Source organism: Daucus carota, chromosome 6 (genome assembly GCF_001625215.2).
Source record: "Daucus carota subsp. sativus chromosome 6, DH1 v3.0, whole genome shotgun sequence".
Taxonomy (NCBI): Eukaryota; Viridiplantae; Streptophyta; class Magnoliopsida; order Apiales; family Apiaceae; genus Daucus; species Daucus carota.
The window spans coordinates 33,559,945-33,585,143 of record NC_030386.2 but is presented as its reverse complement, the minus strand read 5'-3'; the positions used below and the strand labels follow the sequence as shown (position 1 = coordinate 33,585,143).

Sequence of the window (25,199 nt, the reverse complement as noted above, 5' to 3'; positions counted from 1 at the left end):
ACATAGTTGGATAGGATTTGACAGCATAGAAAACTCTATTGTTTGCCATCAGAAATGAAGTGTTAACAGATTAAGCCCCAGAAATCCCAATAACCATACATGCTTCTGCCTGATTAGGTTTCTGTCATGGCTTTAAGCTTTAAAAAAAAATTTTGCAGTTAAAGATAACAAATGTACTCCTTTATAAAACTTGCCAATTTGCACTCAACAAATCTTTTATGCTCCAGTTGCATGGCTCACAAAGAGTAATGAATCAACCACTGAATTTGAGATGATTTTCAAGTATAGGTGAAGGACAGGACATTATCGACAGAAAATTTTGTAGAGATGTTAAAAGATTCTCAATTTTAAAGAACATGTAAGCGGATGGGAAAAATATAATACAAAATTGATATCCATTTGACAAAATAAGATGAAACAGATGTCTCAATTCATCTTAAGCAAGGCCCCCGTAAACCACGTCCAGGTCAAATCTTAATTTGTGTGCAAGAGCTTATCAGGTGGCAAGGAGCAGCTAAGATGACTACCGCGAGCAGCTCTCACAGAAGATTTGAAGTTGCAGCTTCTTGCCAGATGCATGACCTACAATATTATTAAGTGAAAAATGTAACTTTGTATACAACTTCCGACAGAAAAAACTGCTGTTGCATGACACTTAACTTTTAACAGTATAAGGATCTTAAACTCAGGGATTCTGTTAGAAATTTCCTATCTTAGTTCGATCCTCATTACAGTGAGTGAACAACTAAAAGTGATAACAGTGATAAATCGAATATCAGCTGTGCACCCCATTATACAATATTCTCTTGGAAAATTGTAAATTTCATAAACAATGATACACTATATTCTGTAACATCAAACAAGTCATATTCTTGAAACTACACTGCTAACTAGACTTACTTTTTTCTCAATTGCTTTTAGTTAAGTAACAACTACTCAATTAGACAATACCATTTAATTCATTATAGTTCAATTAACCTTTATGCATGATACACCTCATTTTTACCAGGAGGTCCACAACCAAGATTCTCACAAAATTTTTTTCAGAAGAACGTTCTTTTTACTAGTTCTATTAGAGTCAGGTATAAAAGAAAAACGCGCCAAACATTTAGCTAGAGATGTATCAGCTCTATATAAGAGAAACCGGCACATAACTCATGCATCTCCATAGAATCATATTAATTTCCTGAAAGCTAAGATATGGTGAGAACTAGGGAGCTGAGGAAGGATTACAGATGCATCTTATGGTATTTGTAAGCAGATACATAATACAGAACCAAGCAGTGTATTCATGTTTGGATGCACAAGTAAGAGTGAGTGTGTGTGTGTTAGAGAGAGAGAGAGAAGGGGGGGGAGACCTTTGGCTGCCAGGTAGTCTGTCTTCATCTAAGTAATGTTGGAGCTTTCATCCTTACTCTCGTGACTTTGTGGTGGATGATACCAAAAATAAATAAATTGAACTAGTATCTGTAAAAAAGATTAAGGAACACACACTATATCTTCTTGGATCACATAAATACAGTTTGACAGTGAAGTGATCTGCATATGCATTTGGAAGTCAAGTTGTTAAAAGTGTACCCACACGACACTCATAGTCCATCAAATGCAAATATGTTAAGGATACAAGAGTATCAAGAAACACGCAACCTCCAGCATCCACCAGCCATGGCAGGTTTGGCCTTAGTTTTGCCCAATCCAAGCTGCTCACAAGTATACTGCAAATATCCACACGTAATATTAACAAAGTATGCTGATTAAGCTATTTAGACTAGATAAAAAGTAGGTTTCAATTAGTTCATAGTTGCAGAAAATATATAAGACCATCAACCTTAGATACTATTAACTTTTCTCTTAAAACAGATTTGATGCTCTCAATAAATCAATAAAAATTCCAGTCATTGTAGCCCAGTAGATACCCCTCTTCTCTTGGTAACAAGAGGTCGAGGATTCAAGCCTTGGTAGAGGCATGTTTTTGTCAGTTAAATAAATTTCTTTAGCGGAACTTTACAAAGAAAATATGAAATAAAAAATAAAATAATTAACTACTAATATTGCTATGAAGAATCTTAACCTTCCAACATATGTGATATTCCCAACGAGAGCAAATATGAACATAAGTGGGTTAAGCCCCTGCACATCAGTGAAGAAATGTTAAGCAACTACTCCCTCTGTCCCTCTCATTTCTTTACAGTTTTTTCACACTGCTCGACACGCGTTTTAAGGCGCATATAAAACGTAGTTCTATAATTTATTTTTAAAAATTTTCTTTTTTGTATAAAAATTTAAATATCAAATTTTTATTCAGAAGAAAAAAAGGTACAAAATAATTTATCGAACTACGTTTTACGAGAGCATTAGAATGCATGCCAAGCCCCCGTCCCCCAATGTAAACAAATGAGGGGGACGGAGGGAGTACAAAATTGTGTGCAATTGTATAGATTATAGCAACTGTTTTATATTAGTAGAGGAATATATTCGTCATCGTCCAGAGATGCTTTTGATTTTTGGAATCAAGTTCTACCAACATTAAAAGACAGGATTTACCTCAACATGGCCTCTTCTGAACTGCAAGTCAAACACGACCAAGTTAGATACCATATCACTGCTGTAAGTCATTTATATTTATTAATATCACTTTACTTAAGTGAGGAAGAAGTAGTCATGTTTAATGCTTGAAGTGTACATCTCCAAAACATAAATACACAACTGCAGCTTCAAATATATTCTTGCTTATAAATTCTTTTGTATAAATACAGAATATTCTGTTGTAACAATATTAGAGGACAGCAATTCCACACTAAAAATAGAAGTTAGAAAACAAAAAGTAGTCTGTTCTAAGAATACTGATGTATTATGATGTACTTGCTTTACCAAAATATAATCACAGTAAAAGAGAAAAAATTACTGGCACTTTTTTAGTATAGTATTTTTTAACGAATTTTAAAGTCTCACATTCAAAAAAATTTGAGGAAGACGTCCACCCATGTATATAATTGCCATTCCCCAGCCAAGATAGCTGCCAATATCAGCAGCCCCACTGCTTCCGTACTCTATCAATAAGCTTTCATTTACCTGCAGTTGAGGTACAATTAAGAATAGAACCACCACTACAACTTTCGAAAAAATTCCAGCTTCAAATTCGCAATTATATAGTAATCTACAATAAGAATCACAAAGCAACTCTTAACTAAAAGTTAAACCGTTCCACATGCACCTCATGGCTCATAGTCATGAATAATCAAGTTCCTTCATTATCCTAAAATTTTCATTAAGATCCTAAAAATTGCATTAAAAAAAATCTCTTAACCTTTCATATCAATCCTTTATATGTACAAATTGCAGCAGAATGTGACTAAATACTGGATGCAATAAGATGACAAGATCTTGGCACACATCAATAGAGGAGGACAGAAAGATTGATGCACTTGCTGGTGTGGATGGTAAGGATATATAAAGATGTGTTGCTTTCGAGCTAATAGCAAAAAATTGGTGCAGCTATTGACTATAAATAGATATACCAAGTATGTTACCACCAGATGTGTGCAATATACAGCTTCTCCTACCTGTAATAGCTTTCTACCCATATGCACCACATATCCTTGATTTTGCATAACAGCAGCATTGCTATCGACATGCCGTAGATTAGAAATGCTTAGAAAGAATGTCAGAGTAGAAACCTGAAGACCACAAAAAATTTGAAAATTAGGTACGTGAGTCTAAAGAATGTCTATAATGAATGTAAATGACGGCAAAGCTAAGAAAAAAAGCTATATAACACTCACAGCACACATCAAGGATTTAGTCTTTGAAGGAGGTGTAGACTGAGTTGACTCATGCTCCCCAAATAAGGACTCTTCAGCAGGGATACATTCATAGCCAGAACTACTCCTTTTTGGCATATAAAATCCACATGTTGGAGTATGACTTCGTGATAGGGATCTTGCTGACCTGAAATTTATAAAAGCCTAAAATTATGCATGAAGGCATACCAGACCAGAAAATGCACAGTACATCTACAAGTCAACTATATAGGTCAGACAAACCATTGCAAATACAAATGAATCATAGTATCAGCTATAGATTCTTTATATATGATCACTATCTGGGAATCAAGTATTGGGTCTGAACAGTAATAAATTTTGCAAGTTTTATTATGTAATATCTGATCTAATCAATTCCGATTTCCATGCCAATTGGTTGCAGCTTAAATTCTATTGCCATCTCGGAATGCTAACAAGTTATCAACGTACCTTCACGTTTCCACATTTTAGAAAGTGTGTGTAGTGCTTATGACCGAAACCAAGAGTTCATAAGTATCAAGACTTTCAAGCATCTGGTACTCATAGGTGTTATAGGAGTACAAAATCAGCCAAAAACATATTTGAACAAAAAATACAACTTACAGAGATATGTGTACTCACAACTAGTACATCACATTATTACCAATTATAAGGTTGAGCGCAAAATGTAAATCTATGTCACTTCAACCAGTTTCTTATTATGGTTTTATTGCATCACCTATATTAGATAGCTAGTTTGCTTCTTTTAATTAAACTTATTGACATAATAATGACAAATTAAAGTGTACACAGCTAAAGAGATTAAGAGAGGATAAATTACGTGTAGTAAAACTCTCCCCCAACAGAACCACGATCGTTGGATAGAAGAGGGATTGGTATACTTGGAGCAACTCCACATGCTAGCAACTGGCTTCTAATTTCCAACCCACGAGGACTATCAGCTTGTTTTTTGTCAATATCATTACTATGTGGTCTGCGCTTCTCTACATTATCAATCTGGATAAAATTGACAAGTCACAAAGTAAACCAATTGGATAACACCACAAGTTGTTAAAAGTACAAAACACTATGTTAACATGAACACTAAAAGCAGTCTACATGAGTCCAAAACAAGCAGAAATCTTTTGATTTAAGAGGACAAATGGAAATTGTTTTGAAATAGTTGACAACAGTACCAAGTACAACTACCATATATTTCTCATACTCTGCCTAGAAAATCAACAAAAAAAATAACTAGAAATAAGTATATTAGTACTAGATATAAGTTAAAACAGGACACTCTTGTTCCACGCCATAAATGTCACAGGTACAAATATAGTAATAGTACATTCGACATTAAACTGCAAGCACACATATGAAACCGAAGAACCAAGCAGCTAAGAAGCTGTACAAACTAGAATATCAGCAAGGAAAAGATTTCTAACCTTGCAGTGTCGTTTATTGGCTTTCAGACGCGGATAAATGTGACCATAGTATATGGTCTGTGTAGCAAGAGACAAGGTTGTCACTGTATATAACTGCAAATTGCCAAGATAAGAATGTAGTCAGATGAAAATGGCGTTGAAAGGGACAAGGACATACAAGAAGACATTCATTATTATAAATTTACTACACTTAATCTTAAAGGACTAGAAATTGTACTTACCAATGCCATGTAGTATTGGGTTGGAAGCTGTAGAGAAAAGAAAACGGATGAATAATAGTGCACTAATTCTTGAAACAAATTTAAAGCACACCCCACATTAATAACAAACAGAAGATGTAAATCAAGAGAACTCTGTTTATAGTCATGTGGAATGAGCTTGAAAATTTGTCAAATGTTTATATTACACAAGCATATAATGGATGTGTAAAATGCATCGAAGATTTTTTCAAATTATGCGCCTTTACACCCCCAGACAATTAATTTGGTTAGATGCTTATAATAACACTGCGGACTTATAAAAAAACTGGATCAGTTATGGTTATTTTTTTATAATTTTATCTCTCCATATTAAGATTTATATGTACAGAAATATCTGAATCTTCTCAACTTTCATCAAATTTTTTACATCCATCAAAGATAGTTCACTTAATAAATCAAGAAATACTGCTTTTAATATCTTACATAAATAAATGAAGTGTTCGACAATCAATATATTTGGTGCCAATCCTTTCTGAACTCCATTTGGGTGAACCATTAAAACTTGTGTGGGCAAATAAATTGATACAGAGTTAAAGACTTTTCTCTTAGCACATAAAGAAAAAGAACAACTCACTGTTGCTGGTTCTAGCTTGCATCCAATCAGATTAAGCAAATCTCTGCAAAAAAAGGTGTGCCAAAGCTTTAACTTTAGAAGCTAAAAAACAACTAGATGATTTAAAAGTTAAAATGATGAGCAATATGCGTGAGATGTTTTTTGGAACTACACAAAAGATACACAGGAGTGTAGTAAAAATAAATTTAAGATAATACTTGGCTACTTGCATCTTTCTGACAAAATAGAGAACAAAAGTCTGTGTAATAAACATTAAAAAAAATTGTTGTGCATCATTATAGAATGAAACTGAACGTACCTTTCAATGAGAAAATTGAATCCTCTTTAATTAATGTGGTGGATGGATTTATTAAAATTCAAACAAATAGAAAGGATTCCCACTTCCATACCTCAAAACATCAGGTCCCTTTGATTAATACCTCGAATCAGATTGACTAAATGAGTCAACAATAAAAGAAGATAGAATCTCACACCTCCATGCTTCTGATAGCAACAAATACTCTTATATAATATTGAGGGTACTAAAACATCGAATTATTGAATTATGGAACAAATTTATCTGTTCTCAACATCTGAACGAGTAACTTCAAAGTCTAACTTATTCAGTTCCCCGATGCCTTTACAGAGAGAATTATCTGAAGCTTATGATTAATATATCCTCAGACCGGAGAAACATATATGGCCGAGGATGGCAGGGAAAAAAAACAGAGAAAACGAAGCTTCTAAATTCCAAATAATTATGCTATGCTGATGAAAACTCCCACCTGGCGACTAAAAGTATCAGTACAAAAAGCATTTCTTCTATAAAAGACCAGGTGAGGCAAGACTTTAAAAAATATGCATGGCTTCCATTATTCTAAAACCCTATAGAGCCAAAGCAAAATGAGATCAAGTTTAAGCAACACTATTGAAAAAGAACAGATATTCATTACAAATTTGACAAGAGTCCTCCCCATAATGGAAATGATGGCAGAAAGGAGGAAGAAAGTAATGCAGAACAGACTTGGAGGACACGTAGACTCATGTCAGTAATCATTTATAACAACAGGCACTGGTTGACCAGTTTCAATTACTGCTAAGATTATTACATCTTATTATATATTTGAACCTTTAGCAGGAAAATATGATAAGTGAACTATTCGAATATATATGAATCAGTTATTTTTAAATAGAAAAATAAAATAAAGGACAACTAAATTATGTGAATGGGGCATCATGCCACAGGTATCAAGGAGAAACTACAAAATCTTGTATTAGTTCAAACTAAATATAGAGAACTATCGCCACAACTATGCACACACCACGCGTTACTTGTCAGATGTACCCTCTCTCTGGCGCACAAGAAACGATAATCCTTAATACAGATTAAAATTATAATCCAACATTTACTTTGTAATGTTTTCACGAACAGAATTGACGTGTGATCAGCGACTTTGTTTATTTCCATTTGCCAAGCATATTTTTTAAGAATATATTAAACTCTTGTTACGATAATAGGGATTAATATGGAATTGTAAATAGACTCAAATGGAGAGTATGCATGAGGTATGCTGAGTGTATAACAGTCTACAACTATTTCACAGACACGTGTTCATTAAAGATACAGTTTCGATGGTAGTGACATTACCCGAGTATCCAAGTCGTTATGAACATGAGAGAAAGACCCTCCACCGATTTCTCCTTGTAATTAGTGATAAGCTGAGGTACCTCAGCAACCCCCCAGCTAAGAACACTAATCACACCCAATGTCAACGAGATCAAATCTGTGGTGCTGCACAGGCAATAGCTCATGTTTTCTTCCGCCCATTGAGAACAGTGTTGGTCTACAGGGCACATCGACACCGAATTGTTAAAACCTTCCATTGCTTCAACAGAACTGCACATGTACACCAAATTTGAATGCCAATTAAAAACTCTGGTAATTACATTATATGATTATATAAAATCGCAAGAAACATATAAATAGGCAAAGAATCAGGTTGAAAGAAGAAAACATAATGAAGACAATATTCATTCAAAAATCGGTTACAAATTCCACGAGGCGCATTACAACACCAAAGCAAGTCCACGAATAATCATTCCAGTTGTTTCTAATTTATCCTAATTAAAATAACAGAGATATCATATCAACAGTAAAATAAAAAAAAAATAAAAAAATAAGATACAACACATACTAGACTACCAGCGTCACCGGTGATTTGTATTATACAACTGACTTGTACGAGTGTGTGTACTCATCGTCTACTATAGATACTAAACATAATTCGAATCAAGAAAACATAGTTATTCGAATCAAGATAACATAGTGAAGAATTTAAAGAACACAATCGACACATACAAGAATAAATTGAAACTTATTGTTAAAAGGATAGATTAAATTGAAAAGAGTTAACGTATAAACATGCATAAGAATAAAAGAATATGCAGGCAGTGAGCGTGAGAGATATAATGAATATACATGATAAGTGGAGAAGCGGTGGCGTTGAAACTGCGGTACTAATGTCCCTGCGTCTCGCACCGCCTTGTTTGCTGGTGGTTTGTGCGGGTATATATATACACACACACACTGTAAGGGCATGGATGGCAACTTGGCAAGTGAGGGTTTATAATTTGTTTTTTCTTTTGGGAACTTTTTTTTCTTTACAAAAATAAATATGTTAATTACTTTATCTACAGTATTATTTTAGAAAAAGAAATAATATTAGTTTTGATATAATTAAAAAAATTATTATGTATGTATATCATGATAATACAAACAAAATCTATCTGACTATGATGCAATTTAGAAAATTTTGTTCTTGGTTTAAAAAAAGGATTTTTTCCAAAAATACTCAGAGTTGCAGAATTTTTTTCAAAAATACGATGCAACCTCGTTTGCAACGCCAGTATTCTAAAAATCAACTTTGTTGCAACTTTCACCCTTTTTTGAAAATAAATTTGAAAACATGAATATTTTTGCAAAATTCCTGAAAAATACTTCATTATCGATCTTTAAATTTGTACATAAACGATACTGGGAATGATTTTGTTTTATCACGTAGCTCGAGAAAAATAAATTAAATTAAAAAAATCAGTGGTGCATAATTTAATAGAGCCACAGACTGCTTATCAGAGAAACGAGTATATATGGCCACAGACTGCCTCACAGATGTATTGAATTTCTGAGGAGCGGAATTTTTGTCGATGGTGTTGTTCATAAAAAATAACTTAGAGTAATGGCAGAGAAAGATCTGGAGAATATTTGTCGATTTGTCCTTCTATATGACAATATAGTCATGTAGATACATTAACTCTGTATATGTATATTAGTCATTCTCAACACGAGCATTACTCGATGGCATTATCTTGGATTAGTTAATTGTTGGACAGCACAAAGGTGGTGAAAAGACTGTCAAGTGTCTATGATAATTGATAGAAAAGGAACAATATAATTGCTTTTCGCCGCGCCTAAAAAGGAATGAAACGTGTAGTTTATGAGGTTAGGTTTGTAAAGATTGGACTTGCTTGCCATGTGTTTTCCTGTCTTCTTCTTCAGTGGATTTACATCTGCATCTCACTTTTTCATCAAAAGAAACCTCACTTTCTATCTTCCCATTTTTATTCATTTTTAAGATATTGCTGTTGATTAGTACAAAAGATGGGTCATCTGCTATTCTGCTACCAGAGAGATAAGATTGGACATGTATACAACTGTAGATAAACAAGTCATCATTTCAATTGAATAATTGGCAACAAACCATCTCCATTTAGAGTTTAGACCCATCCTCATGCTTCTTTCTTCTTTGTGTCTCAGTACTTCTATCTTCACAGCCAGTTCCGTGTTATTTGCCAATGGTACAAAAATTAATTTCAATTCATATGCTTCACAAACTATTATATACATTTCAACTCATCTTCTGGGAAAAAAACACGTATATATTGGGGTTTCCGATTTTATAACTATCTAAAAGATTTCAACACCTCAATGAGAAAACTCTACAACCCATCCATGTACTAAAATGGAACTTTCATGAGTAGGGAATAAAAACAACTTATGTATATATATCGGAAGGTAAGTGTAGAGGAAGAACAGATAACATTCAAATTTATTCCTTTTCCTTGTCTGCTTTAGCTTTCTGTATATTGTCCATGGCAGCTTCAAAAGATTTCTGAAAAATATACGCACCTCATTAGTAATGATTCATCCCTGATTTCAGAACGAGAAATTAAAGTTGTTCTGATATCCCTGATTTCAGAATAAGAAATTAAAGTTGTTCTGATACAACCAAAAGAAAACTATAACAAGATGCTTTAGACCCTCAAGCTCTAATATTCATATAAACAAAAATTTGTAGCACGTTACCCCGGAATTTTGTAGATTCCATATAAGCCCTCTGCCTTTGTCGATGATGAAAGTTCCGCTAAGTATTATACTGCAAAAATATATGTACACGAAAAATATTAGTAAAAAACCACACAACAATTGCTTAAATTCAATACATTAATAATTATATATTTTAAAAGGCTCGGCATAATGTAAACATTCAAAATATTAAACTGAAATACGAGGTGGATGCAAATCAACATGATAGAATCAGTGAAGGAGAAGGTGGAAGTAATGAATGACAGCTCAAGTGAAATCCCAAGGAATGGACCCCAACATAGACTTGTACAATGGAAGAGAGGAATAAGTTACATACTAGTTATACAACTCTAAATGTCGCAAAATCAGTTCGAAGTTCTAACTATATTTTATCCAGTCATCCCCAGTCATTATTATCCAAGGAAACACATTCTAGTTTAAACTGATCTTAGGTGCTTCATTTTTTAGAGCACTTCATACACAAGGGTTGTTTTATGCATTGCATTCTAAGAAAGCAGGATCCGGCATTCAAATCACTCAAATATAAAGAGAAATTACAACAATCTCACAGCTCGGAGAAAACAAACCTTTTAAATTAAAGCAGATTTCACAATCTATTTATGTATTGATTTCTACGAATGAAATACTATTGCTTATTTCTAGTTTAGTGAAAGGGTTCTTCAAGTGGCGCAACGAATTAATTCGAATGAACATATATACATTAGAGAACAATCAGCATCTAGTAGCAGCTAACATCTGCATTGTTATATGTGCGCTGGGCAGCAAAGCAGATAACACAATCTTCCCTGTACCGTCTTAAACTAAAAAGCTTTAAAAATTTGCCAGATTAAGAGCTGGGCCTGACCTAAACAGATCTAAGTTGAATAAATCATCTTGAAGAAATCACGCATTTACAAGCTCCTAATATAAAGAGCTGTCTGGATGTGATCAAAGGGCAACTTAATGAAGCCCGGCTAAACCAACAGTATGTCATCTATATGGCACAGCCAAAGTGGATACGTTTATGTATTATAAGGTACAGAGTCTCTATTAGCACATCAAAAATAAAAATTTTCCCAAATTCTGATCGGTGATCACTCAAAACTGAAAGCCACGATTTGTCAATTTCTGTTAATACTATAGGTAGCATTAAAACTTAATTGATAGAAAACATCTGTCAGAACACAATTCTAGCCTAGAGAAAAGCTATTATCACAAACACTCTATGAACACACTTCACAACCATCATCTCATTTCTTAATAACTGGGGATATATCTTTAACGGTTCTACGCCACTATCTAGGTTTTGAATAATTTAGGTTAGCGTGTTTGTGTGTGATTCCGCTTTATTTATGTAATGAGTGTAAAATATAACATACCCAAAACAGGCAGCACCTAGATAAAAGTGATGGGTAGTAAATTCAGTGAAGTAACGTGCACAACCCTCATGTTTCAAAGCAGAACCCTTGTCTATCAAAGTAGACCCACCAACAGTATTAGAACTAGAAGCCCTTTGATACCCGACAGCAGCATTATAAGCCCTTTGATACATTAACCCGCATTCATCACAAGTATAACAAGAAGAGGAACTGGTGCAACTACTACAATACCCATTTTATATTTGTATCCAGAATTTATGTTCTCACTTTGTTTCAAGCACCCAGGTACATAACAATTATTAAATTACATAGAAGAAGAGCAAGAGGAGGATCCGAAGTGACAGGAATCATAGTCTGCGTGTTTGTTATCATTGCTGGACATATTGTAAGCTACAGAAATTTGCTTTATCAGGATAGCAGCACTGTCTGCAACTAATTTAAAAGAAGCAACATGCTTATCCGTGTGGTAATTCAGAGCTAATCTTCTATAGGCTTCTTCAATTTGAGATGTGGTAGCATTCTTGTCGATACCCAACACCTTGTAAAAATCCATAGTTCTTTTCTTTTTTCAGTATGTGCGCGAATGCAGGGCCAGGCAATAGTAATAACAATAACATTATTAATAATAAATTACAAACAATATTAACACGTGTAAACAGAGTTACTTGATTAGTAGGATTTCATTAAGTTTTGTGGACACTCGACTCACTGTTTTCCAATATGTATTTTAACTGGCCTATTTGAACAACTTACCCTATGAAATTCTTTGCACTAAAAATTGCCGATCAATAATTTAGTTTAAATCGCAATCACTAATAGATACTATCATTCACAACACCCTTAGCTGGAATTGCTGGTTAAGACGCTCCGTACTAACAGACATTTAAAAATCATATAACAATAATAATCAACCTGATCAAAACTACTATATATATATAAAAAATATGAGTGAAAAATGGCAACATACCCAATAAACGTAGCATGGAGAAGAAAGTCCCGGGTAGTCAGATAACGAGCGAACTTCTCGAATTTAAAACCAAGCCCACTAGAAGCCCTTCTATATGAATACCCATACCCGGTGGTGTTATGACTTGAATACCCGGACCCGGATCCATACCCGTGTCCATAATTATAATTACGACTGTAAGAAGAAGAAGAAGATGCAGAGGAGGTGTGAGAAGTATATGATGATCGTGAATTATAGTCGGCGCGTTTGCGATCATCACTTAGAACATCATAAGCTTCGGAGACTTGTTTGAATTTAAGAGTGGCGCTGTCTTTGACGGATTTAGAGGAGGCGGTGTGCTTGTCCGGGTGGAACTTGACGGCGAGTTTTCTGAATGCGTCTTTGATTTCTGATTTTGTGGCGCTCTTGTTCAGACCCAGTACTCTGTAATAATCCATCGTTGTTTTGTTTGATTTGGTTTTGGTTGTCTGTTGTTTTTGTATAGAGAGAGGAGAATGGGTCGGCGTAAACACCGGCCTCGTGGCGTTGCTTCCGCCGCGGGATTGCTACTTATTTACAAACACGAATACGATTTTATGTCTACGTGGCAAAAATAAAAAACACGGTTTAATGTGTATATATTTAATAGAGCTTTTTTTTATATATAAATAATCAAGTTTAAAAGAATTTTTGCAAAAATACTATAATTTTTTAAACAAATTATAAAGATATTATTTTTCTGAAAATATTCGTAAAAATACGGTCATTGCGTAAGCAATCATATCTGCAAATGTTAGCAATCGTACATGTAATCAGAAATACAACTTCTTAAAAATCCTTTAAAAATCATATTTAGTTGCATAATAAGTAAAAAACAGAAAAATGAATAAAACAAAATCAACAATCATTGCAATCAAAAAATCGACAGAACAAAAATCCCTACAGTTTACTCCGCTTCAGCAGATGAATATGCTAAACATATCTGTCAGCAAATCATCCCATATCAACTAAACTCTGCCTGAATTCTTACGTATCAAAGTTTATGGGTTCACTTATAATTTCATCGCCCGCCTCTTTCCTGCTTAGTCTTTTTCTTATCATCATTGTTCACTGTGTTATTGAGTTGCGGTGATGGGTTATCATCGTAGAAGACTCGTGAATCGCCGGTGACGTCTTCGAGCGAGGGCGGCGGTTGATGGATGAGGGAGTCGTGATTGTGGAATGACAGACATAGTGAGGTGAGAGATGAAAAGAAATGGGTAATAAAAAAAAAAGAAAAAGATAAATTAGAGGATGTAGTATATTTGTGAATAAGACCAAAAAGATAATATGATTACAAAAGATAATATGATTACAGGATTTTAGAAAAGTTAGAATATTTCCAGTAGTCTAGTTATATGGTGTCCTAAGCTATTATAATAAAGTATATGATATAAAACACAACTCTGGCGGAGTCCTAGCAATTCCTTGAAAAGTTAGGATGCTCACTTCATTCCTCATACTATTTTGAACAATAAAATATCCATTTCTCTCTTTTTCTCCACTCTTTTCCTCACCTCTCTCTCCTACTTACAAGTTGAATATAATGTCATAATAATAACAGGGAATACAAATAAGAAATGCTGTTGGAACCTTCAAAAAAAAAAAGAAATGCTGTTGGAGTTTCCATTCAATAAAATATAGTGATTTCTTAAAAAATGCATAATCACATAGTTTATGTTAGGATTCGCTAGAGATGCTCTTGGTATATTTGCGAATAAGTTCCAAAAAACTGTATACGGTAAATTCCCTAAGTTTTCCAGGAAAAATTTAATGATAAATAAGTTACTGCTGTATTCGCCTCGATTTCACCGACAGTCCACTTTATTTAAAAATTGGGCAGAGGTGTAAGAAAACCACCTACCAACATTAAAACCCCCTCCCTCACACACACAGACACTTCTGCAATGGGGTTGTACGCGACGGTGACGGATACAATCAGCTACTACACCGGCCTATCTCCGGCGGCTTTCTTCACTATTCTCGCACTTATGTATGTTGTTTACAAAGTCGTTTGCGGCATGTTCGTCGCCGCCGATGATTACAGGGCAGTCAAACGCAGCAACGACTTTGTTCTCCGGGAGCCTGTTCAGTTAGGCGATGTTACTGTTGAGGAATTGAGAGCTTATGATGGCTCTGATCCAAACAAGCCCTTGCTCATGGCTATTAAAGGTCAAATCTATGATGTCTCTCGCTCCAGGTATACCTATCTTATCTTATATTGCGTGTCTAGTATTAATTCTGTATTTGAAGCTTTTATGATGCGATTAGGTTTTATATTTGGAACAGATTAGAGCGCGAGCCAGGATATTTATTTTATAGAATGGATATTACTTATTAGCTAGCTTATAGCCATACTCAAAAAAAAAAAAAAAAAAAAAATCATAAGTAACAACTATGTACAGGTGCTTGGGTATCTTATATTTAGATGAAGCTAGATGCTAAACTGTTAGTTTAGGTAGAGCCTGCCTTTGAACCTAACCTATGGTGCTAAGAAGGCCGACCAATACCCAATAACTGTTCTGTGTCCTGTATCGGTTGTGGATGGTCTGGATGTTAATCTACAAATAAGAGGAGAACTGATGTGTAAATTTATATCTACCGCAAGTGCACGGTGCCCGTTGTAAACAGATACTAGCAAGTACGGGTCGAATCCACAGGGAGACAAGTTTCACGAATCTTAATCTGACTATTGCAAATTGTTTCACAAGACAAACGAATATTTAAGAATTTTTTACTAACTAAATAAAGCAATGCAAAGATGATTTAAATCAATTAACTAAAGTCTAGGACAATTCAGGTTCACCATGCTTACACCAAAACTAGCTATTCATATAATAATTCAACAAGTCATGTAATTAGAGCAATTGTTAATCTCTCTCAAGCATTAACACTCTCAGGAATCCATTGATGCTCTCGCACTCAATTTCAATCCCGCTAATCTTATGTGTGCCTCTAGTAAGTACATCTCTCGATCTTGTACTCCTATTTGCATACAATCAATCTATGATATTGGCCAATTACACAGATCAAACATTAAGACATATAGACTAGAATTACACATTACCCATTAAACCATTAATGAAAATAAAGCATTATAATGGTGCAAACATGGCTCCCCTTCCGTCCTAGAATGGAACTACTCACACATACTAACGACTAAAGCAACAAAAGTAACGAAGAGAGCCATATAAAACATTAACAAGTAAAACAAGAGATGAAAAGGGAATACCTCAAACTTATATTAATGGAGAAAACAATGTCTAGAATAAAGTATGGAGAGAAGGAGAAGAAAACCTAACTCTCTGTAAAAGACTAAAAGTAGCGTATGTCTATTCTAATGGTAATCCCCTCATAATAAAATCTGATCCTATTTTTATATTAAAAGTCTTTCTAATATTTTAAATTAATATACAAAATAGAACTCCCAAGCAAGGTAGGATTCTTTGTCAAAATTCGCAACTTCCTTTGCTGCTCTGTTTTCGGGCTTTTTCAGTTGGACTTTGCTTACTGAACCACTTCTGAATTAAAGGAAATTCCAAGAGCTTCGCGTGGGCTGTAAGATCGTCCAAATCCGACATCCAGAACTCAAGATATGGCCCAAACAGTGCATAAATCGGGTAGAACCCAATAAATCCGAATTTTAATAGAATTTAGCTCCAAAATAGCTAATTTATCTCCAAATCCTTCTCAACTTAGAATTCTTTATTTCCTACAATAAAACATGAAAATATATTAAATAAAATCCAAATCAGTGCAAAATATAATAAAATATGAGAATAAAATCATATAAAATATATATAAAAATATATTCTATCAAGAACCTCGGATGGAATGCAAAAGGTTGCGGATATAGAATACAAGTTATATGTAGAGTGCATCCAGTGTGCTGCAAATACAAAAGCAGCAGGCGGATATGAGGGGGAATAAAGTCTTTCCTAATTTCAACTCCCTTTGCAAAAAATGAAAATAAACGAGAATCATTTGTCGAACTCACAGAACAACAAGACAATTGTACTATGAGAATATTAGTTCAAACACCCAGGGTTGGCTCTAGCTCTCTTGAGACCTCTTAAGCTATGATATACAGACAACTCACTCTTATGTTAACAGTTGTAACCCTGTGGCAACTTTAGTGGCTGATCTCTCGCTCTTGGGTGGCATCAGGGAAGTGGTAATTCCGCAAGTGTTGAAGAATATTACAGTAAAGGATGCAGAGTTCTGCACAATTTTAAGCGGAAACAGCACATGATTTCTACAAATGAAATGGATATGCTATTTAGAGGTGTTAACGGTGATGCAATTGTAATTCTATTTCAACAGATGAAATGGATATGCTAGTCATAGATGTTAACTATAACGTGGTTGTTAATATCTGGTGCACAGATAAGTGGATAACAATACTGATGCGGATGTGTTTCTTTTGTTTCTGAGAGATTCATCCCAGTAGCGTCTCCTTAGGTTTGATAGCTGTTTGTTTGGTAGGCAATATTCATTCCTATTGGCTTTATAATTATACTGCATTAATACTAAAAGAAGTTGGATATTATTATGTTATTTTTGAACTATCTGGATTCACTAAAGCGAACATAGATAGAAGGTATTTAGCCCAAAAAAACTTACATAGAAATTGATGTTTGACATTAATCTTCATGAACAGGAGCCAATGTAATGTATTACTTTATTTACTATGTGAAATGGTCTTGTATGTTGAATGTGAGTAATGGTTGTACATAATATTCTAGTAGGTCTATCTGCATAGATCCATATCGTATCTTACATTTTGACCTGACTACAGGATGTTCTATGGTCCTGGAGGGCCATATGCACTGTTTGCTGGTAGAGATGCAAGCCGAGCTTTAGCGCTCATGTCATTTGAGTCTAAAGATCTAACAGGAAATATAGATGGTCTAAGTCCTGATGAGCTTGAAGTTCTGCAAGACTGGGAATACAAATTTATGGAGAAGTACATGAAGGTTGGGCAGATTGTTTCAGAAAAATCAAAAGCTGAGCACACTGAAGATGAGGACAAAGTGCATGAAAACTAAACCGCAGAAGAAACTGGAGCACAGTAGAAAGCTTCTAATTATCGCAGGCTTATGTTAAATTTGTACACCTATGTGGCTTGATTTGGAACCTTTTTTTCCTTTTTGTAAAGAAAACCCCTGTAACTGATGTACTCTAAACAATGGAAAACTAATCAAATTAATATACTTGAAACATGTATAATTTAGTAGGCTCTGTCTTGCACTCTTGCATGGTAAGACATGGTTGATGATTCTCAGGTCACTCCTATTTCCTTTGTTTTCATATATGAATCATATAATAGTAGTTGTATGAATCATAATAATAAATACTCCCTCCGTCTCTTAATACTTTTCCCGTTTGTCCTTTTCACGTTTGCCAATGCACACTTTTAATCATTCATATCTTTAATTTCGTGTTAGTATTAAATATAAAAATTTCATTGTATTAAAATACTCATAAATACGAATCCAACGAGATCACCCATGACTATATTTGATCCTATAGATTATGCACAAATTAGTAATTTGTCTCATGTCATGAACAGTTCCGACATTTCAAACGGGAAATGTAAAAAGAACCAGAGGGAGTATATGTTAGCATCTGTGAATATTGACATGCATTAATGATGCTGTACATTCACTTATTTACGAGAAAAGTACGAAAATGTGTATATTTTTTGAAAATAAGTGATTTATTATATTTTTAAAAATAAATGACTTATTTATATAAAATTTTTAATATAAATATAATTTTTTTTCTTAAAATAAGTCTTTATTTTTGTTAAATAAGTGGGTAAAATATACCAAATATATTTAGATTACAGATATATGCAATACCAACAATTTGCTGGGTGGATGGATGTTACGGGTTTTTTTAGGGATCTTTTTAAAAATACCCATTTGTAAAATTAGTTTTTTAAAAATACTACCATCTTTTTCATTGTTTTTAAAAATACCTTTTCATAAATTTTTTTTTTCAAAAATACGATTTGCAACTTTTGCAACCTCATTTGCAACCTTGGGCGGCGCAGCCGTAAAAGTTGCAAATGAGGTTGCAAAAGTTGCAAATGAGGTTGCAAAAGTTGCAAATAAAAATGGAAAGTTGCAACTGCAATTGCAACTAGTTCAACTGAAAACTGTAAGTTGTAAATGAGGTTGCAAAAGTTGCAAATGAGGTTGCAAATGAAGTTGCAACTTTTGCAACTTCATTTGCAACCTCAGTTGCAACTAAATGCAACTGAAAACTATATATAGTTGCAAATGAGGTTGCAAAAGTTGCAAATGAGGTTGCAACTGCAGTTGCAACTTTTGCAACCTCAGTTGCAACTAAATGCAACTGAAAGCTGTAAGTAACAACAGATGTATGGTGTGCCCCTGGCGGGGCCATTAGATTACAATAGAATCAACTGAATGCAACCATATGCAACTGAATACAACCATATGCAACCATATATGCAATTACAAATCCTGATTTCAAGTTCCAGTTTTCAAATGTCATTTTCGACCTCATTTTCGGAATCGACTTTTGCAAATGAGGTTGCAAAAGTTGCAAACAGTACTTTTGAAAAAAAAATTTATGAAAAGGTATTTTTAAAAATAATTCTGAAAGGTAGTATTTTTGAAAACAATAAAAGAAAAGGTAGGTAGTTTTGTAGATTTTCCTTTTTTTTATATTCTAAATATACATTTATTAGAATTTCAGTCCTTGATACTTGTGGAAACGATTAAAATTGAGTTAAAACTATACGATTTCTGATAATGTGTGAAAAGGACATTTTAAAGTGCACCGGAAGTCTTGAACTGATGCATCCCACACGAAACGCTCTCTCTCACTTGTTTCAATTATTAAATAACAAAATGTAAAGAAAAAAACACAACACACCACGACACGTCGACACCAGGATCTTCATTTAACTCTTGTCCAAGCTTCTTAAGGTAATACCTAAATCTGTCTCCTCCTTCCTGCTTTTGGTATTATGATTTTAGGTTCATCTCATTTCTCATACTTTATTTATAGTATGTATTATATGAATATCGCAAGTTGAACTCTATGCTATCTTTGTTAATCCTGCTTGATCGCTTTGTCTCGTATGCACTTTTTATTCATAAATTTGTGTTCTACTTTTAATAACTCGTGTGGCGCCTGGCGGTGTCACATTTGTGGATTCTATGTCATATTATAGGTTCATGTATTCTCGGGTGTGTGTGCAGCTTCATGTTTAAAACACAATCCAACTTCGCCTACAAACTACTAAACTAGGGTGCAAGGTATTTGTATTTTGTGCCGAACTTATTGTTGAAATATAACATAAGATCCATTTGGGGCATTCCTTTAACACCTCAAGATTTTAGATTGGCTGGTTTTCAACATGGTATCAGAGCTTAGATTCTCAAGTAGAAATGAGATTTCGAGTAGCGGGAGTGTTGAAATATGACATAAGATCCATTTGGCCTCTAACACCTTAAGGTTTTAGATGGATTGGTTCTCAATACTTATCAGTATGTGTAGTAGATTGTATATTTATGTAGTGTAGATATTATTTAAGATTGGATTCTGTTATGAATATTATTTGTACATTTAGTTGTTCTTGTAGTTTGAGATCATTTCTTGTTCTAATAATAGGAGTTGGTTGTGCATATCTAGTGCGTTTTTGGTGATTTAATGGCAGTGTTACTTATTAATTTGTTTAATACGATCTTTTCCCTTTGTGACACTGCCTCCACACCCGCATGCAGTGTGAGTGATCTGCAATTTTTTGTGCTGTCTCAACCTTATCACAAAGTTTGAAATTATGTCCAAGAAGTTCAGAGCAAATGCCAAGGAGAAGATCTGGTCACCTGAGGAGCAACAATCCCTGGTATAGATTATATTGCTATGTTTTTTTTTTTTTTGAAAATAAAGCACTTGCATATATTAAACCTCCTCCAAAACCAGATCACATGTAATAAATTCAGGAGCAACATCGTACTACTCCTGAGCACCTGACATAGAATATGCAGCCTGTGCTATCTTATGGGCTACATTATTCGCAGATCTATGAACAAACACAACTAGCACTTCTTTAAAGTGTTTAAGAATCTCGCTAGAATTTTCTACAATTGTATCAAATAAAGATCATCTTAGTTGTTTCACTTTTTATGCAAGCGTATTAAAATCTGAAATGTATAATTCTTCTCAAGTTTAGGGTGGTCATAGTTAAACATTGTGTCCAATACACGATGTAGAAGTTGAACATCTTGCGGGCAACATGCTTAAGTGCTTAACATATCATGTCCCCTGACACTGATACAGTGAATTAGCACGACGTCAAGAGAGCATGTACTTTGTAGTGTTGGATGAATATAGAAAATCTGTGTCCATTTTAGTTAGCGGCATACTTTATGTGGGAGTTCTCTCCTAATTTGTTCAATGCCAAATTCTTTTCAGATTATTTGTTTTGTTTCGGGTCCAGTATCTTACCTCTTAAGCATCGGCCTTTAAAAAATCTTTTAATCTTTCATAAATACTGATAGTTTATGTGTTATACTTATACATACTGAGAACAAGATATAAATGCCAAAATACATCATTTATGTGAATTGCTAAATCATAGTCAGATTTGTATTGAAGATTAAACATGTCAGACATTGGTTGTAATTGTTGCAACTTTGAGCCCCATAACTTCAGAAAATTCACAATAGTGTTCAGCCCAGTTGTGGACTCATGGTTTTCTTTAATTCAAATGGTGGCACGTGTAATGAACTTTACCAGGGAGAATTTCCATTTCTCGGGGTCTCAAGGACTCGTGGAAACACATCAGAACATCTGAATAGAAATAGAAAGACTCTTAGTTCCACTCCTAAGTTCAGGTACTAGTTTACTGGAGGTGTAAGGTTCAAGCCTCAATAGAGGCATAGTGTGCATACAGTTTTTTTTCTTCCTTTTTGCTACGAAAGTGCGTACAATTTTTAAATTCATGTAGCTGCTCCAAAAGAAAGAGAGAAAAAACTCAGTTATAGTTATATAGCAGACGTAATGTTTTTCTTAATGTTGTAAATTAATCAAGTTCTCCTTTAGTTCAGATCTGTCAGATTAAGAAGCAGATAGGTCCTGCTGCCGATAAGTATCCAACTCTATTTTCAGAAGCATCAATGCTGAGGTTTCTAGGAGCAAATAACTGGAACATTAAAAAAACAACAAAAATGCTGAAGGATGCCTATAAGTGGCGATTGGTTTTCAAACCCGAGAAGATTCAATGGGTGTGTATTCAGTTTATATGGTTGATATTACCCGTACTGTTGTTTCTGTTAATTTTTTTTTCTTATTTACTGATCCCTCGTGGTGGTACCCCTCTCCAAGGTTGCCAGCTGACTCTTAAAGCTAAAGCAACTTACTGATCCATCAGTGGCAGTAAACCATTGTATATGTGTCATGCAAGTAGAATAATCAATTCCGTGAATTGAAAAATTTTTACATTCAAAAATTTAGACGACTCCTCCTGATTACTTAGGGAGTTTTCAAGCAACTATTTGTATTTTCTCTCTTCGAGCAGTGAATTCTTGATTTTGTGGTTAGAGAAACGATGTTTTATATCAGTGTGATATTTCTACAGTACGGGTATAATTTCTTGTGGAATCAAGATCAAACTGGAATCTTTGTATTGAATGTTTGATATCTATCTTGAATGATTTCTTGATATATGTTTTACCACTATGTAGGAAGATATTGCTCATGAAGCAGAGACGGGAGAAATTTACAGAGCTGATTACTTTGACAAGCATGGGAGGTCCATAGTTGTCATGAGACCAGGTTATGAGGTCGATAAAACTTTTATCCATAATATATCAAAAATTAACATTAGGTTTACATCAAGCAATATATTAGGATTTGCTTGTTTTCTTTTTAAACTTTTCTTTACATCTAAATTATGTCAGAATTCCACGTCGAATGAAGGGAAAATTAAGTACTTAGTTTATTGTATAGAGAAAGCCATAAAGAAAATGGGATCAGGTCAGGATCAGATGGTGTGGCTTATTGATTTTCAAGGCTATACCAAGTCCAAATTATCATTGAAGATCACCAAGGATGTGGCTCACATACTGCAGAACTGTTACCCAGAAAGGCTGGGCCTGGCAATACTGTATAATCCACCAAAAGTCTTTGAGGCTTTCTACCCAGTATGTACTCTCTGTTTTCTTCAGTTATGTGATGTACTTTTCTTGAGGTTAGCATTTTAACCAGCATGCCTACGTTCACCTTGATATGTCATTAAAGTCACAAGTGTATGGATAGTGACCTTGCCTTGTTAGTTATTACTTGCCTTTCTCCAGAAAATTGATATGACCACAGCATATAGAAATTGTGAATTCTGATTCTCTGAAAGTGAATGTAGCAAAAGATGATAATTATAGCAATAATCCAAGAGAGAAAGTATATTGTCATGTACCCTAACTAAAAAAACCTTCTTGACTTTTAAGTGTGAACTTTTCTCCACCAATCAAATTGAATATTACTCTCTAATCAGACGCAAAATGTTGGTTAATTCATTACAACTTTGTCCCAACGCTCGGTAAGCAGATATTCTGGAGATCTTTAAACAATAGCTTAAACATTAACATTGTTTGAATGCTTCAAACTCATCTTATCTAAATAAAATTGCTGAAAAAGTTCTTTTTCTTTTTACGTTGTTGAGCTGTACTTGATAAAGATCTCCAAAATTCTGAACATGATTATATGAGTTAAAGTAATTTTTTTTATCATTTCTTGCAGATGGTAAGACCGATAATTGACCAGAAGATGTACGAAAAAGTAAAATTTGTGTACTCAAATGATCCACAGTGCAGAAAGTTAATAGAATCTATATTCGACATGGACAAGTTAGAATCTGCTTTTGGTGGTAATAACAAGGTTGGGTTTGACTATAATACCTATGCACAAAGAATGAAGGGGGAAGATATGAATATGTCTGACTTAAACTCTGGATGTCCACATTCATCTGACTTGCCTGAATCACTGCATGAACATTCTCTGACTGACGGAGAATCTGAGTCCTCTGAGGAATATCTTCATGAATGTCACTTAAATGATGAAATCACACTTGGACAGCATCAATGAAGAAACTGGAACTGAATCTCAGAGCACCAAGAATGGGGCAAATGTTGGAATAGATGCTGCAGACATGGCCACGCCTAAACAGGACCATCCATGTTAGTTACCACGATAGTTTGTTTTTTAGTTATCCTTTTTAATTTCAGAATAAGTATATACAAATCTTGTCATCGACACTCAGATATGGTTAAAAGTTTCAAAACAGATAATCCGATCTGATTTGAAATGCTGGACTGATATCGGAAAAGAACAAGACTCCAGTATCACTAGGATACGCGAAGGTGCCAGGGTACACAGTTTAAATCCTGGAACAGAAAAGCCATTCACAAAAGGTGGAGGGTTGTTACTGATATATGACCATTGTAAGCTTGTGTAAAACGTAAATAAAAAGTAGATGTATACTGTGATCGTTTGCTCAGTTGAGAATGATTGTGTTTATGACGTTGAAGAACCCTACATGCTTGCAATCAGATTTTGGTTGAGTATTAAGACGTGATTAGCATTCAAATCGAATAATTGAAGGGTAATTGGTTAAACTTTAACTCAGATGGGCGCTCTTCTTAATGGTCACGTATGCTTTAGAAAATACGTATTACATATTTACACCAAACAACTGGTAAGGTTTGTTCTTCTCTTCTTTTTCTTCCTTTTTTTTTTTTGACAGAAAAAGTTTGTTCAATCTAAATTTAATTTAAAAATAAATTATGATTTTATTTGAGATGAGGTACCTTTAATGAACATTTCAAACTACTCGTATTCAAAATTGACTGATGTATTCATTTAGCCGAAAAATTGCATGCAGAATTTATTTTAGTTTCTATACTTGGATATATGTACATACAAATTAATGACATTCTTATAAGAAAATAAGCATATGAGAGTATCTCCAACTATCTAAAGCCCTTGGCTAAAAAATGAGTTCGCTTACTTAAAATAAAAAAATTTAGCCAACAACTCCAAAAACTCAACTCCAACCATGCTCACCTGTTATCTATAAATTTAGCCAACCTCCTATGGATGACTAAATTTGTCGAATCTCTACAGGTCTGTAAGAAAATCTGTAGGAAGATTGTACATCATTTATTACTATATTGAACCGATATATTTTATTTTAACAATTAAAAATATTAATAACATACTATTTTTAAATTATAACCAACCAATATAGCCAGTATCATTGAAGCAAAATGTTTTACAGGTTCAGCAAATTTTACATAATATCTTACAGGTCCAATTTAACCAACGATTATAACCAACGCAGTTGGAGATGCTCTAAAGTGTATATAACCTAGCTGATTCTTCAATCTCAAAATCACGTCA

At 34.1% G+C, this 25,199-nt stretch overlaps 4 protein-coding genes across 8 annotated transcripts; 2 read left to right on the top strand and 2 right to left on the bottom strand.

Annotated features, from left to right (window-relative positions):
- Positions 1 to 150: 150 nt before the first annotated feature.
- On the bottom strand, positions 151 to 8,654 carry LOC108227266 (probable vacuolar amino acid transporter YPQ2). Its single transcript, XM_017402322.2, has 14 exons — positions 8,517 to 8,654; positions 7,686 to 7,934; positions 6,059 to 6,101; positions 5,446 to 5,472; positions 5,225 to 5,317; positions 4,621 to 4,796; positions 3,783 to 3,948; positions 3,564 to 3,677; positions 2,953 to 3,072; positions 2,545 to 2,565; positions 2,072 to 2,130; positions 1,625 to 1,715; positions 1,359 to 1,467; positions 151 to 582 (listed from the first exon to the last, which is right to left on the bottom strand). The coding sequence occupies exons 2-13, from the start codon at positions 7,919 to 7,921 to the stop codon at positions 1,387 to 1,389; spliced, it is 1,227 nt and encodes a 408-aa protein (XP_017257811.1). The 5' UTR covers positions 7,922 to 7,934; positions 8,517 to 8,654; the 3' UTR covers positions 151 to 582; positions 1,359 to 1,386.
- Positions 8,655 to 9,917: 1,263 nt separating this feature from the next.
- LOC108225253 (chaperone protein dnaJ 72) lies at positions 9,918 to 13,322 on the bottom strand. The gene is made up of 3 exons (XM_017400082.2): positions 12,747 to 13,322; positions 10,401 to 10,470; positions 9,918 to 10,206 (listed from the first exon to the last, which is right to left on the bottom strand). Exons 1-3 carry the CDS (start codon positions 13,181 to 13,183, stop codon positions 10,144 to 10,146), a joined length of 570 nt encoding a protein of 189 aa, XP_017255571.1. The 5' UTR covers positions 13,184 to 13,322; the 3' UTR covers positions 9,918 to 10,143.
- Positions 13,323 to 14,551: 1,229 nt separating this feature from the next.
- LOC108225017 (membrane steroid-binding protein 2) lies at positions 14,552 to 18,000 on the top strand. Its single transcript, XM_017399809.2, has 2 exons — positions 14,552 to 14,964; positions 17,563 to 18,000. The coding sequence occupies exons 1-2, from the start codon at positions 14,672 to 14,674 to the stop codon at positions 17,810 to 17,812; spliced, it is 543 nt and encodes a 180-aa protein (XP_017255298.1). The 5' UTR covers positions 14,552 to 14,671; the 3' UTR covers positions 17,813 to 18,000.
- Positions 18,001 to 19,593: 1,593 nt separating this feature from the next.
- On the top strand, positions 19,594 to 24,368 carry LOC108225410 (uncharacterized). 5 transcript variants are annotated; one of them, XM_017400265.2, is made up of 7 exons: positions 19,612 to 19,726; positions 19,975 to 20,059; positions 20,528 to 20,649; positions 21,854 to 22,030; positions 22,490 to 22,588; positions 22,706 to 22,948; positions 23,541 to 24,368. In XM_017400265.2, exons 3-7 carry the CDS (start codon positions 20,584 to 20,586, stop codon positions 23,883 to 23,885), a joined length of 930 nt encoding a protein of 309 aa, XP_017255754.1. In that variant the 5' UTR covers positions 19,612 to 19,726; positions 19,975 to 20,059; positions 20,528 to 20,583; the 3' UTR covers positions 23,886 to 24,368. The 5 variants fall into 5 exon arrangements, with proteins under 5 accessions (XP_017255751.1, XP_017255756.1, XP_017255754.1 ...); XM_064078832.1 differs by having other exon boundaries at positions 19,613 to 19,726; positions 21,849 to 22,030; XM_017400262.2 differs by lacking the exon at positions 19,975 to 20,059 and having other exon boundaries at positions 19,594 to 19,726.
- The last annotated feature ends 831 nt before the right edge of the window (positions 24,369 to 25,199 follow it).